Genomic DNA, 15,919 nt, shown 5'->3' with positions numbered 1-15,919 from the left:
TTTTGCACAAGCGTCTGGCAGAAGTTCCAGACGTCCAGGCATTTTGTCAGGCTTTGTTTAGAATTAAGCCTGTGTTTAAACCTGTTGCTCCCCCATGGAGCTTAAACTTGGTTCTTAAAGTTCTTCAAGGAGTTCCGTTTGAACCCCTTCATTCCATTGATATTAAGCTTTTATCTTGGAAAGTTCTGTTTTTGATGGCTATTTCCTCGGCTCGGAGAGTCTCTGAGCTATCTGCCTTACAATCTGATTCTCCTTATCTGATTTTTCATGCAGATAAGGTAGTTCTGCGTACCAAACCTGGGTTTTTACCTAAGGTGGTTTCTAACAAGAATATCAATCAAGAGATTGTTGTTCCATCATTGTGTCCTAATCCTTCTTCAAAGAAGGAACGTCTTTTACATAATCTGGACGTAGTCTGTGCCTTGAAGTTTTACTTACAAGCTACTAAAGATTTTTGTCAAACATCTTCCCTGTTTGTCGTTTATTCTGGACAGAGGAGAGGTCAAAAAGCTTCGGCAACCTCTCTTTCCTTTTGGCTTCGGAGTATTATACGCCTAGCCTATGAGACTGCTGGACAGCAGCCCCCTGAAAGAATTACAGCTCATTCTACTAGAGCTGTGGCTTCCACCTGGGCCTTTAAAAATGAGGCCTCTGTTGAACTGATTTGCAATGCCGCGACTTGGTCTTCGCTTCACACTTTTTCAAAATTTTACAAATTTGATACTTTTGCTTCTTCGGAGGCTGTTTTTGGGAGAAAGGTTCTTCAGGCAGTGGTTCCTTCCTCTTAATCCCTGCCTTGTCCCTCCCATCATCCGTGTACTTTAGCTTTGGTATTGGTATCCCACAAGTAATGGATGATCCGTGGACTGGATACACTTAACAAGAGAAAACATAATTTATGCTTACCTGATAAATTTATTTCTCTTGTAGTGTATCCAGTCCACGGCCCGCCCTGTCCTTTTAAGGCAGGTCTAAAATTTAATTAAACTACAGTCACCACTGCACCCTATGGTTTCTCCTTTCTCTGTTTGTTTCGGTTGAATGACTGGATATGGCAGTTAGGGGAGGAGCTATATAGCAGCTCTGCTGTGGGTGATCCTCTTGCAACTTCCTGTTGGGAAGGAGAATATCCCATAAGTAATGGATGATCCGTGGACTGGATACACTACAAGAGAAATAAATTTATCAGGTAAGCATAAATTATGTTTTTTCATTAGCTCACCTGATGTGTTCAGCTAGTTCCCTAGTTCATTGTTTCCCCTTGAACAAACGATACAAAGAAAAAAAAGCAAATTTGATGATAAAAGTAAATTGAAAAGTTGTTTCAAATTGTATGCGTTATCTGAATCATGAAAGAACATGATTGGGTTTCATATCCCTTTAAGAGCATATCATTTTTCTTGTCCTAAAAATGTGGTAAGATAAATAGCAATTGTGTTTATTTCATGCAAAAGCTTCTTTACAATAATAGAACACACCTTTACAAATAGGAATAAAGCATTTTATTGTATTTATTTATCCGTGTATGTGCTTTTTGCTTAGTTATATATGAGGTTCAGTTCTGGCATCACCAGGGAGTGTTCAAATCTGCAAGACTGTTTATTTCATTTCTACGTAGATGCTTATAGTCCCAGTGTAGCTATAAACAGTAGTATATTACATTAAAATCTAATGTCAAGCTTGTTTCAAATGAAATAGATGCGCTACTAGTTAAAGGAAATTGTTCTTTTTTTTTTGTAAGTATTCCCTTCTGCATTCAGAGAGAGATTGATCTTGCTGACAAACCAAATAACAGCTAGTTTTACTAGAATAATGTTTCTTGACATAACCACTAAAGCTACGCTGCATTGTACTTAAAGTATTCCTTTCGCTGCATTATTGCTATTGATATTTATATTGCAAGCTGTTCTTTCATAACACACATTGTCAATAAATATTATGTGGTGTCAAGTGATATTATCATAGTAAAGGGTGCAATCTATTGTCTTTTGTATATGTCTTGTATATAATACAAGCTGTCAGATGCTCAAAAATGGCTCAATTTTATGTTGTCATATCTGTGTAAAAAAGAAAAACAAAATGATTTCCCATGTTTCTGTCAAAACTAAAATTAAATATGCCTGTTTTTTTCCTCATGTTTCATATGTAATTTGCTATTGTGTAAAAAAAATAAAAAATGTTTCCATCTAAAGGGAAGGATAGTCCATGGCTTCATTCATTACTGTTGGGAATTATGAACCTGGCCACCAGGAGGAGGCAAAGACACCCCAGCCAAAGGCTTAAATACCTCCCCCACTTCCCTCATCCCCCAGTCATTATTTGCCTTTCGTCACAGGAGGACCCAGAGAAGTGCAGAAGATCGGAGTAGTCTCTTATCGCATTTTGGACTGGAGTTTTAAGTAGTCCTGTCAGCCTCTCAGTGAGAGCCTGGGTGAAAGTTAGAGTCCGGAGATGCAGGGAGAGTCTTTCTGCAAAACCATCCCAACTCATATTAACAGCTCCACAAGCAATCAGCGTTAACGAGTTTCGCTGCCTGCTTTTTCACTCAAGTCCATGTCAGGAGCAGGCTACTAACCTGTCACATTTGAAGGGCCGTGTTCCTGTTCCACGGCATAGATTCTGGTAAGATTGTTTCATTTTTTTATTACATAAATGATAACATGGAAGACAGGGTCACAGTATGACACATTTATCTTAAAGAATCAAGGGTTAATATTCCTGGAAAGGGGATTATAGAACAGGGGGAGGGGTTATACATTTTATTGTGTCATTGCTGCGTTATGTGCGAGATGAGGCTCTGGCAATGTGTGAAACTTTCAGGTGACTTAAGGGAGTATTGTGCGGCCATTTTTTAGTGCGTTTCCTCCTTAGGCAGGGGCGGTCCTGTCAGGCATTCCATGTGACCGGGTGTAGCTATCTCTCTTCTCTGTTGATCAGCGGCACAGGAGACTGAAAGGTTTCTGTAGTCCGGGTCATAGGAGGTGGTGAGTGCCCTGGCCATTGGAGTATATCCCTCTTCTCAGATGCCTGGTTGCAGGATGTTCAGGATCCATGGGTTCTGGACGTTGTCGCCCAGGGTTACAGGATAGGGTTCAGATCCCATCCGCCCAGGGGCAGATTCCTCCTCTCAAACCTGTCTTCAAGACCGGAAAAGAGAGAAGCCTTTCTAGAATGTGTAAGGGATCTCTCCTCTCTAGGTGTTATCGTACCAGTACCCCAAGCAGAAAGGGGTGTAGGGTACTATTCAAATCTTTTTGTGGTTCCAAAGAAGGAGGGCATGTTCTGCCCGATTTTGGACCTAAAGTGTTTAAACAAGTTTCTGAGTGTTCCATCGTTCAAAATGGAAATGATCAGATCTATTTTGCCCCTAGTTCAAGAGGGACAGTTCATGACAATTATAGACTTGAAGGACCCTTACCATCATGTGCCAATTCACAGGGACCACTTCCAGTTCCTAAGATTTGCATTTCTGGACCATCACTTCCAGTTTGTGGCCCTTCCCTTTGGTCTGGCGACGGCCCCGAGAATCTTCACGAATGTTCTGGGGGCGCTACTTGAGGTGGCCAGATCCAGAGGCATTGCTGTGGCGCCCTATCTGGATGACATCCTAGTGCAGGCGCCATCGCTAAGTCTCGCAGAGGATCATTCGAGGGCGCTTCTTTTGCTCCAATCTCACGGTTGGAAGATCAACTCAGGAAAGAGTTCTCTGGTTCCCAGCAACAGGGTGGAGTTCCTGGGCACGATAATGGACTATGTCCATGAAGATGTTTCTCACAGACCATCGACGCCGGAAGATTGCGTCCTCTTGTCTTGCCCTTCAGTCCTCCTCAAGCCCCTCGGTGGCTCAGTGTATGGAGGTGATCGGACTTATGGTCTCCAGCATAGACGTCATTCCATTCGCCAGGTTCCATCTCAGACCTGTTCAATTGTGCATGTTGAGACAGTGGAATGGCATCTATCACAGCAGATATCCATGGATGCTCGAACTCGGATTTCCCTCTTTTGGTGCATCCACCCTGAGCAACTGTCCATGGAGACATCCTTCTTGAGACCGTTCTGGGAGATTGTGACCAAGGGCGCGAGTCTGGTAGGATTGGGAGCTGTTTGGGGTGCCAGGAGGGCACAAGGAAAATGGTCCCGGGAGAAGTCTCTCCTACAGATAAATATTCTGGATCTCCGAGCAATCTAAAATGCTCTGAAGGCATGGCCTCCTCTGGGGGTGTTCAGCTTTATCAGATTCCAGACCGACAACATAACCTTGGTGGCTTACATAAACCATCAGGGGGGTACGAGGAACTCCCTAGCCATGAGGGAGGTGTCTCGGATATTTAAGTGGGCGGAGTCCCACAGCTGCTCGCTTTCATCGATTCACATTCCAGGTGTGGACAACTGGGAAGCAGACTTTCTCAACAGGCTATCCTTCCATCCGGGGGAATGGTCTCTTCACCCCTAAGTGTTTGCAGAGATTTGTCTCAGGTGGGGAATGCCGGAGATAGAGCTCATGGCATTCAGACTCAATTGCAAGCTACCCGGTTACGGGTCGAGGTCCAGGGATCCCCAGGCAGAGCTGATAGATGCCTTACCGGTGCCTTGTAGATTCAGCCTAGCTTACATTTTTCCACCGTTACCACTTCTACCTCGTGTAGGGGCACGCATCAAACAGGAGTGAACTACGGCCATTCTGATTGCTCCATCGTGGCCGCTGAGGACGTGGTTTGCGGATTTGGTGAGGATGTCATCCTCTCTGCCGTGGAGGTTACCCTGTTGCAGGGATCTGCTGGAACAGGGCCCTTTTCAACATCATGCTGACTGCGTGGAGATTGAACGCCTAATCTTGGCCAAGAGAGGCTTTTCTGAAAGCGTGATTGATAATCTAACTCAGGCAAGGAAGCCAGTCACTCGTCTCTACCATAAGGTGTGGAGGACTTACTTGTCCTGGTGTGAGAAGCATGGATATCCTTGGCATAAGGTGAAGGTGTCCAGGATTCTGTCATTTCTCCAAGACGGTTTGGAGAAGGGTCTTGCCGTCAGTTCCTTAAAGGGACAGATTTCGGCATTATCAGTCTTGTTGCATAGGAGGCTTGCTGAGCTCCCTGACATCCAATCTTTTGTTCAGGCTCTGTCTAGAATCAGGCATGTCTTTAGACAGTCTGCTTCCCCATGGAGCTTAAACTTGGTTCTTAAGGTATTGCAGAAAGTTCCGTTTGAGCCTATGCATTCCATTGACATTAAGATTCACATTGGAAGATTCTCTTCCTGTTGGCCTTTGCATCGGCACGCAGAGTATCTGAACTGGCTGCCTTGCAATGTGAGCCTCCTTATCTGGTTTTTCATGCGGATAATGCTGTGCTTCGCACTGGTTTGGGGTTTCTGCCCAAGGTGGTGTCTAACCGTAACATCAATCAGGAAATAGTGGTTCCTTCTTTGTGTCCTAACCCTTCTTCTTCTAAGGAGAGGTTGCTTCATAATCTGGATGTGGTTCGGGCCCTGAAGTTTTATCTTCAGGCTACGAAGGATTTCAGACAGTCTACATCTCTTTTTGTGGTGTATTCAGGGAAGCGCAAGGGGCAGAAAGCCTTTTCCACTTCTTTGTCCTTTTGGTTGAGGAGCTTGATTCGCTTGGCCTATGAGACAGCGGGACATAAGCCTCCTCAGAGGATCACGGCTCATTCAACTAGAGCTATGGCTTCGTCTTGGGCCTTCAAGAATGAGGCCTCTATGGAGCAAATTTGTAAGGAGGCTACCTGGTCCTCCTTTCACACTTTTACAAAGTTTTACAAATTTGACGTTTTTGCTTCTGCGGAAGCTGTTTTTGGGAGAAAGGTTTTGCAGGCTGTGGTGCCCTCAGATTAGGGTCCACCTTTTCCCTTCCATCGAGGGGAGGAGAGTCCACGGCTCCCACCCATATCTCCGATGGGCGGACGTAAATTTAATTAATCTTCTGGCACCATTTATACCCTGATATTTCTCCTACTGTTCCTTGTTCCCTTGGCAGAATGACTGGGGGATGAGGGAAGTGGGTGAGGTATTTAAGCTTTTGGCTGGGGTGTCTTTGCCTCCTCCTGGTGGCCAGGTTCATAATTCCCAACAGTAATGAATGAAGCCGTGTACTCTCCTCCCGTCGATGGAAATTAAATTATCAGGTAAGCTCCCTAGAGATGCCAAAAAGCAAATCTTTAACCTGTGTTTTCTTCAAATGCTGCAAATTTCCTATACAGTATATGTATATTTGGCACAAACATTTACACCTAGTCCTAATTAGCCATAATTAGGGGTGGTAAGATAAAGATGCTCACCAGGGTTTTAAAGGGATTCTGATAGAGCATACACATTTTAACATTCGGGTATCAATTAGCTTCTTTCTGATGGTATCATTTATTTTTTTAAAGGAGCAGCAATGCACTACTGAGGGCTAGCTGATCACATCTGGTGAGCCAATGAAGTGGCATATATGTGCAGCCACCAATCAGCAGCTAGCTCTCAGTAGTGCATTGCTGCTCCTTAAAAAAAATAAAATGACAATAATACCAGGGGAAAGAAGCTGATTTATACCAGAAGTGTGTTAAAATGTGTATGCTTTATCTATATATTTTCAACAAAGGATACCAAAAGAACAAAGCAAATAAGATGATATAAGTAAATTGGAAAGTTGTTTAAAAATCACAAGCTTTATCTGAAACATGAAAATTTCATTTTTACTTTATTGTCCATTTAAAGTAGTTTTTTTAATCATACATTATAAGGTTTTAAATGCTTTTTTGTATGTTTTTTTTTTTTTAATTCTTTTTATTAAAAAAAAAAAAAAAACTTCAATATCCTTTTCAATCATACATTTTGCATGTTTTAACTTTGCCTTTTCTCTCCATTTTTTATAGAATCGAAATGAGATAAAAAATGGTGCTATCCTGAGATTAACATCATCTCCCGTAAGTGACCATATCATTTCATATCATTTCATATATACTTTCATATATACTTAAAGGGACAGAATTTTTATTGTTTAAAACGATAGATAATCCCTTTATTACCCATTCCCCAGTTTTGCATAACCAACACTGTTATATTAATTTTTTACCTCTGTGATTACCCTGTATCTAAGTGTCTGCAAACTGCCCCTTTATTTCAGGTTTTTTTTTTTTACAGACTTGCATTTTAGCCAATCAGTGCTGACTCATAAATAAATCCACAGGAGTGAGCACAATGTTATCTATGTGGCACTCATGAACTAGCGTTGTCTAGCTGTGAAAAGCTGTCCAAATGCACTGAGATAAGAGGCAGCCTTCAAGGGCTTAGAAATGTAGCATATGAACCTACCTTGGTTTAGCTTTCAACAAAGAATACCAAGAGAACAAAGCAAATTTGATGATAAAGCAAATTGGAAAGTTGTTCAAAATTACATGCCCTATCTGAATCATAAAAGTTTTTTTTTACTGACTGGCTAAGGTACATACATGAGTTATAGTTTCAGATGCATCGTCTTGCATTGGTTCCTGGTAGTCACAAGGTTAATACAGGGTATTTTCCAAATGGTGATTAATTTTGTGATAAACAAAATATTTATTTTCTTTTCTGCAAAGGAAACATTTAGTGTCTAAGGGGTTTATGTATTTCCCCCCTATATGTATGTGTGTGTGTGTGTGTATATATCATTTTCCCCCTATGGTTCTGTCTACAGAAATTACCCAAGAAACATCATTTTGGTCTATTAAGTAAATGACTTCAGGAAATTCCTTCTTCATAGGAAAAAGTGGCATGCCTCCTGCTGTGTGTCGTCCTAGCTTGGTAAAGCATTAAGCAACAGGAAGGGAAGGGCAAAGGTTTATATGACACATGGAAAACTTGCACTGCCAATGCTTACGTTTCTTGTGCTTTTAAATGTTGATATATGCTGTAGAAAAATATGCAGCAAAATATATTTTTGTTCAGAGATGTTCTAACATTTACAGACAATATAGTCACATTTTGCTTTTAAACTGTTTCATCATAAAAAAAGCAAACTCTAATTTTTTTTTGCTTTACTTACCCAATCTTACTATTCATTTAAACCTTGCAAAGGTTAAAGGGACTTAAAAAAACAAAAACAAATTACTTTCATTATTCAAATAGAAGCTGCAAGGACTAATTTTAAAGGCACATAAACCCCCCCAAAACTTCTTCAATGATTCGAATAGTGTAAAAAAAATGTAAAAAAAAAAAATACTTTTACCTGTGTTAGCAAATTTACTTTGTTCTCTTGCTATCCTTTGTAGAAAAGTTCTGCTGAGCTCTTTTCTAAATTAAAATGTGGAAGAAAACAAATTAAGCAGAATATTGGTGCAGCTATTCTATTTTTTTTGTACAGGAATTGTGGTGGCTCATTATGAAGGGTGGTGGTGCCCCTCGGCCATTTTGTCCTGGTCAGCTAAGACTTTTTAACATATTCTGGTGTGTATAGAGAGGTTTGTGACTAGTGCTCCCTACCTGCACCATTTCCTCTCTGCAGAATGTGACACTCATAACTACCCAAGAAAACATGGCAGAGGTGGCAACCCTTTAGGGGCCCTATTTTTAGCTTGTGCCACTTAGCTTGTGCTGTACCTTACTTACTTACCTTGGTCTAATATATAAATGCATAAGTGGCTTGAAAGGGAAACCATTATAATGAAATACTAGTGCCAAGAATAATTTCCTTTCATTTCCCCATTATTAGACCCACAATGCACTGCAGCTGCATGAGAGGATACAGTCATCCAGTATGGACGTCAAGCTAGAATCACTGAAGGATTTAGCCAAGTTGTCACGGGATATTACCTTTGCACAAGAATTTATAAACTTGGATGGCATCTCTCTTCTCACACAGATGGTGGAGAGCGGCAATGAGTAAGTATTTTCATGTGTATTCAACAGTAGGGAAATTTGCATTAGAATGTTTTATGGTTTATAATTTAGATTATTAATTTACATTCATGGTCTTAAAAATGTCACCAAGTCTTTCTTACAGTTGGTCTGAAAACAGTCTAACTTTTTCTGAGAAGCTAACAAAAATATGATTTTTTTTTCTTGTTAATTTTTATGATAAGCCTATTTTTCTATGATTACTAAACTTAAAAGGACAGTAAACACCTTACATTTTAATATATAATGTTTAGTTATATGTAGAAAAAGAACTTTGCATTTTAGTTCCGTTATTTACTTTGCCCCTTTTTCATCTAATTTAGGTCTGAAAATTGTGGATTTTCTAGTTCTCATAGCTGAAAATGCACACTGCAGACTAACTCAAGGCTAACTCTGATATATTTCCCTAATTGGTTTTTCAGGTCATAATAATCACAAAGTTACATGCTCTAACATGACTCAAATGTGCAACGAGCGCTGCTGATTGGATTGGCGGCGGTTTTCGCCCGGAACCAGCAATGCTCTGTGTGTCCCAAGCATTACTTCTACTGTGGGATTAACCACTTTGTGGGGGTTAAACAGACTCTAGTTCATGGTTGCTAGTTTTTAAAATTACACGCTCTAATGAATTAGGGCATATAACATTTAGACTATTATGGCTTTTTAAGTTGTAACTTTAAAACAATGCATTTTGTACTAAAATTATGATGGTGGCCAAATATGGCAAAGTGTTTGGCTATTGAAAAACAACTGCAACAACCATGGTGTTAATTTGTTTAAAAATGTTTACAATTGGCTGATATGTTATTCTGTAGCAAGACAACAGAAATTACAGGTAGCCCTCAGTTTACGCCTGGGTTAGGTTCCAGGAGGAATGGTTGTAAATCGAAATCGTTGTAAATTGAAACCCAGTTTATAATGTAAGTCAATGGGAAGTGAGGTGGTTAGGTTCCAGGCCCCTCTCAAAATTGTCATAAGTAACACCTAATACATTATTTTTAAAGCTTTGAAATGAAGACTTTAAATGCTAAACAGCATTATAAACCTAATAATATAGATTGTATCATCATCAAACTAAGTTTAATGAACAAAAACATTTGCTAACAGCACCTATTTAAATAATCACACAACAGACTGCATCATCATCAAACTAAGTTTAATAAACAAAAACATTGTTTTACTTGCATTTTTCTGCAATCAGTTCTCTGCATTTTTAGCATGTTAGATAATATTGGGTCTGCACCTATTCTATGCATTTCAATCTGCAGTGATTAAGCAGTTAGGCACCCTCACCTCAAGCAGCTGGACAGGAAGATAATAGGGAAGTGGCTGCTAAAACTTGTTGCTCGATAGCTAATGTCTGCTCTGTGTACACAGATCAATTTCAGGCTGTTAAGTTCCATAACTTTGCTGCAAAACAAGTGGACAGCTCCACCTACTGGCTATTTAAATTAGTGCACTTTGCTTTCCAAAGCTTTTCAAAAGCAGTCACATGACTGAAAAAGGTTGTTATTCTGAAACGTTGTAAACCGAGGGCCACCTGTACTTGTAATTAGGTGTTAACTGTCCCTTTTTAAATATATTATAGAGACTAACTGACAAACTCCTGCCACTTAATGCAAAAGCACCAATATTCTAGACTTGCATATGTTATCACTTCATTCTTCTTTTAATGTTTTTAATTGAAGATGATACCTAGGTAGACTCAGGATTGTGCACATTTCTGGAGCACTATATTGCAAACACATTTCTCTGATCCTACCTAGGTATGAATAATGAATGTTTAAATTGACATTCTTAATGTACAGTATAATAAGAAAATACTCTAATTTGTTAGAGCATTGTTATTATTCAATCAAAGCTTTTTAACCACCCTGTTAGGAGGTTAAACACACAATCATGAACCAGAAATACACTTGTACCATTCCTGAGCAGGACATATATCTACCTTGACTAAGAGCTCTATGCAGCACAAAATGCGTAATATGGTTTTTACACACCCGTTTGTGTGTTTTTTGTTTTTTTTTAAATATGCACTAATAAAACTTGGGATTTTTATTTGAGCTTGGAGTGCTGCTATTTTTCTATGCATGTATCTACCGATACCTTATCTTAATGGCTCTCTGGCTATGCTCTTCTCAGAGTGGCAATGCATTGCACCTGAGAGCTCAGCCTTAAAGGGACACTGAACCCAAATTTTTTCTTTCGTGATTCAGATAGAGCATGCAATTTTAAGCAACTTTCTAGTTTACTCCTTTTATCAATTTTTCTTTGTTCTTTTGCTATCTTTATTTGAAAAAGAAGGCAGCTAAGCTATTTTTTGGTTAAGGACCCTGGATAGTTCTTGTATATTAATTGGTGAATTTATCCACCAATCAGCAAGAACAACCCAGGTTGTTCATCAAAAATGGGCCAGCATCTAACTTACATTCTTGCTTTTCAAATGGCAAAGATTTTAATGGCAAAGATTACATTTATGGCATTTGATTATTTAAAGTTTACCATCACTTTAATATTTACTTTAAGCCCACGTGTAGGCTACTCTGTAAACCTTGTTATCTGTTTAAAGTTTAGTGTTGCATATTCTAGTCTTTCATTCTGAAGTCAATAAACAGGTACTTTTTAAGGGGTAAAAATGAAATGAGTTATTAGCTGCTGATAACGTTTAAGCACATTAATATTCAGAAACTCATTTTATTTATGCAAATTATGACACTTAGGGAAGTCTCCCTAAGTATGATGCGGGAATCCAGACGTGGACCCGTAGCTCAGTGTGCCTAGAGGGATATGGCTGCACCTCACTGACGAGGCCCACAATAGGCCGAAACGTACGTCTGGGGTTTTGCTGTTTCTCTTGTTCAGAGAGGGATTGCCTGGTATTTCGGGGCTGGACTGTACTGTGAAGTCAGGATCAGACTGATATGCTACAGGAAAGTTCTTCTCTGTGAAAGGCACATGTTGAGCATAAAGAGGCTGCTTCTTGGGTGGTAACTAGCCATAAACAGGGGCGGACTTAGACCAACCAGGGCTCCCGGGCAAAAGTGTGGCAGGGCCCCCCACCACCTCTTTGCTCCACCTACCTACCTCCTCTGCCCCTCCTCCACCCTATTGCCCCCCCATCTCATGTGCCCCTCCCACCTCCCTTGCCCCTCCCCCATCATGTTTTTAATTGCCATATAAAGAGACAATTTTTTTCTTAAATATTTTTAAGAAGAACTAAATATTGTAAATTATCAAGTACTTATGCCAAGAAAAAAAATAATAATCCCCATGCCTATATGCACTACAGTAATGAGGGGCAAACAAGGGGGTAAAATCACTTACTGGCAGCTAAAGAGGTAAAAATCATTCATTTGTATAATTTCCTTTAAATAAGAGATTCATGATCCTATAAGTAGGTGTCTATACTAAATAAAGATAAAACTATCTCCATTTTCACTGAAACCAGGGCAGGTTTAGAGAAATCAATTTTAAAGGGAGAGTAAAGTCAAAATTAAACTTTAAAGGAGCATGAAAACACAAACAATTTCTTTAATGAAATAGGCAGAACAATTTTAAACAACTTTCCAGTATACTTGTATTATCAAATTTGCTTCATTCTCTTGGTATCATTTGCTGAAGGAACAGCAATGCACTACTGGTTTCTAAGTGAACACATGGGTGAGCCAATGACAATCGGTGTGTATATATATATATATATATATATATATATACAGCCACCAATCAGCAGCTAGAACCTAGGTTCTTTGCTGCTCCTGAGCTTACCTAGAACTTTCAGCAATGGATAACAAGAGAAGTAAGAAAATTAAATAATATAAGTAAATTGGAAAGTTGTTTAAAATGTTATGCTCTGTCTAAATCATGAATGTCTAATTAAAATAAACATACAATTTTAAACACCATTCATTACAATTTACTTCTATTATCTAAGTTGCTTAATTCACTTCCTATCATTTGTTGAAAAGCATACCTGGGTAGGTTCAGGAGCAGCAATGGACTACTGAGATTTAGCTGAAGATTGGTGGATGCACACATATGCCTCTTGTAATTGGCTCACCCAAAATGTTCAACTAGCTTCCAGTAGAACATTGCTGCTCCCCTCCTATTGCATCTCATGATATACAGTACTATAGAGAGGTCTAACGCCCGCCAAAACTTAATTAATACAAATTTAACACAATGTAGAGGTCCCCTCTGTCACACACACACGCAGCCCCCTCCCCAGTACCTTATATACAGATATATAATATCATAGAGAGGTTCCCTCTGTCTCACACACACACAGCCCCCTCTCCAGTACCTTATATACAGATATATAATATTATAGAGAGGTCACCTCTGTCTCACACACACTGACCCCTCCCCAGTACCTTATATACAGATATATAATATTATAGAGCGGTTCCCTCTGTCTCACAACACAGACCCCCTCCCCAGTTTCTTATAATAAAGATTTATATTATTGAGGTTCCCTCTGTCACAGACCCCTCCCCAGTTCATTATAGGTTCAGTATTGTAACCATAGAGTCAAATAAAAATCCCATTATATTCAGATATATAATATAGAGAGGTTCCTTCTGTCACACATACAGCCCCCTCCCCAGTACCTTATATACAGATATATCATATTATAGAGAGGGTCCCTCTGTCTCACACACACACTGACCCCTCCCCAGTACCTTATATACAGATATATAATATTATAGAGAAGTTCCCTCTGTCACACACACACACAGACCCCCTCCCCAGTTTCTTATAATAAAGATTTATATTATTGAGGTTCCCTCTGTCACAGACCCCTCCCCAGTTCCTTATAGGTTCAGTATTGTAACCATAGAGTCAAATAAAAATCCCATTATATTCAGATATATAATATTATAGAGAGGTTCCTTCTGTCACACATACAGCCCCTCCCCAGTACCTTATATACAGATATATCATATTATAGAGAGGGTCCCTCTGTCTCACACACACACTGACCCCTCCCCAGTACCTTATATACAGATATATAATATTATAGAGAAGTTCCCTCTGTCTCACACACTGACTCCTCCCCAGTACCTTATATACAGATATATCATATTATAGAGAGGTTCCCTCTGTCACACACACACACACACAGACCCCCTCCCCAGTTCCTTATAATAGAGATTTATATTATTGAGGTTCCCTCTGTCACAGACCCCTCCCCAGTTCCTTATAGGTTCAGTGTTGTAACCATAGAGTCAAATAAAAATCCCATTATATTCAGATATATAATATTATAGAGAGGTTCCTTCTGTCACACATACAGCCCCCTCCCCAGTTCCTTATAATAAAGATTTATATTATTGAGGTTCCCTCTGTCACAGACCCCTCCCCAGTTCCTTATAGGTTCAGTATTGTAACCATAGAGTCAAATAAAAATCCCATTATATTCAGATATATAATATTATAGAGAGGTTCCTTCTGTCACACATACAGCCCCCTCCCCAGTACCTTATATACAGATATATCATATTATAGAGAGGGTCCCTCTGTCTCACACATACACTGACCCCTCCCCAGTACCTTATATACAGATATATAATATTATAGAGAGGTTCCCTCTGTCACACACACACACACAGACCCCTCCCCAGTTCCTTATAATAGAGATTTATATTATTGAGGTTCCCTCTGTCACAGACCCCTCCCCAGTTCCTTATAGGTTCAGTGTTGTAACCATAGAGTCAAATAAAAATCCCATACTACAACACAGACCCTATTTGGCCTCAGCATAATGTTTTCAAAAAAGTGTCATATCTTTTAAGAGAAGAAATCCTCCCATTTTTTTCCTGTGAGATTTGATTCTTATTAAGGCCCCTGCACCAATCTCAGAGCGCATATGGACTGGACATATATATATATATATATATATATATATATATATATATATATATATATATATATATATAAAGTAAGTAGACTAGTACAGCCCTCCCCCTCCCTCTCTGGCAGCAGCCGGCTCCTCACTTACACTTACCTTAGTCGACTCGTCGTTGTCGAATGTAGCCTCAGCCGTCCTGACTCAGTGTCCTGTCCTCCTTGGCTCCTTCACGTTATCACGTGGCCACACACGGTCTGCTGCAGCTCCTGCCTCCTGAGCCTCTAATGAACAGTTACAAGTGTGCGCACGGCGTGTGGAGGCAGAGCTGAGCAGTCAGAGAGCCAGGGCAGGTCGGAGTGTGATAATATGTGGACCGGATTCCGGATTTATACACACCGGCTGGTCCCCATATTGCAGGGCAGGCTGCCGCTTACTTACAGGCTCCAGAGTCCAGTATTTCTTTCATTTACAGACAGAGACAGGACTTGTCACAGTGACGTTACCGCTAGGCTAACCGGCTCCTGCTAGAGAGAAGTTCCTGATACGAGTCACGACATGCTGCTGAGCCTGCCCCCCCTGCAAAAAAATAAAGTCATAATAAAAAATTTTAATAGAAGAAAAAATGGAGCTTCAGTATGATGCAGGGCCCCTTTAAGATTCGCCCGACTTGTCGGTCCGCCACTGGCCATAGAACAAGCTATTATGCTATTGTTCGTTCCCAGGTTGAGCGCTTCTCTCTTTTTATTTATGCTCATTCCGAGAGAGCCTACAGTTTTAAAAATAATTAAAATCACTTCTATTATCAATGTTTTTGTTCTCTCAGCATCGTTTGTTGAAGATTATTTCTAGGTAAGCTTAGCAGTGTGCACATGTGTGGCATACTTTATGGCAGCAGTTTTTCAACACTTTTAACCTTATACATAATGCAAACACTACTGCCATCTAGTGCTCAAAAGTGTCCAAGGTTGTTAAAAGCATTTCTTTACAAATCTGCAGCTATTTAGTGTTCCAGAAATGTTCCCAAGCCTACCTAGGTATGCTGTTCAGCAAAATATTCTAAGAAAATACAGTTGATAATAGAAATGCTTTATAGAAATATTAAGAGAGATTTTTTTTAAAAAAAATTAGAAACTAATACGCATTTACTTTTTAAAGGGAAATGGAACCCACGTTTTTCTTTCATGTTTAAAATGGAGC

The 15,919-nt window shown here is 39.8% G+C and overlaps 1 protein-coding gene across 1 annotated transcript in view; it reads left to right on the top strand.

The window, feature by feature from the left end:
• Window positions 1-15,919, top strand: part of ELMO1 (engulfment and cell motility 1) — a 1,021,083-nt gene that overhangs the window by 309,715 nt on the left and 695,449 nt on the right. The window contains exons 6-7 of the mRNA XM_053714416.1: window positions 6,876-6,926; window positions 8,690-8,859. Of these exons, the coding sequence (XP_053570391.1) occupies window positions 6,876-6,926; window positions 8,690-8,859 (221 nt within the window). The remainder of the gene's footprint in view (window positions 1-6,875; window positions 6,927-8,689; window positions 8,860-15,919) is intronic.

Source organism: Bombina bombina, chromosome 5, assembly GCF_027579735.1.
Source record: "Bombina bombina isolate aBomBom1 chromosome 5, aBomBom1.pri, whole genome shotgun sequence".
Lineage (NCBI taxonomy): Eukaryota > Metazoa > Chordata > Amphibia > Anura > Bombinatoridae > Bombina > Bombina bombina.
Note: the sequence above shows the minus strand (reverse complement) of the source record. Positions and strands in the feature narration are given on the sequence as shown.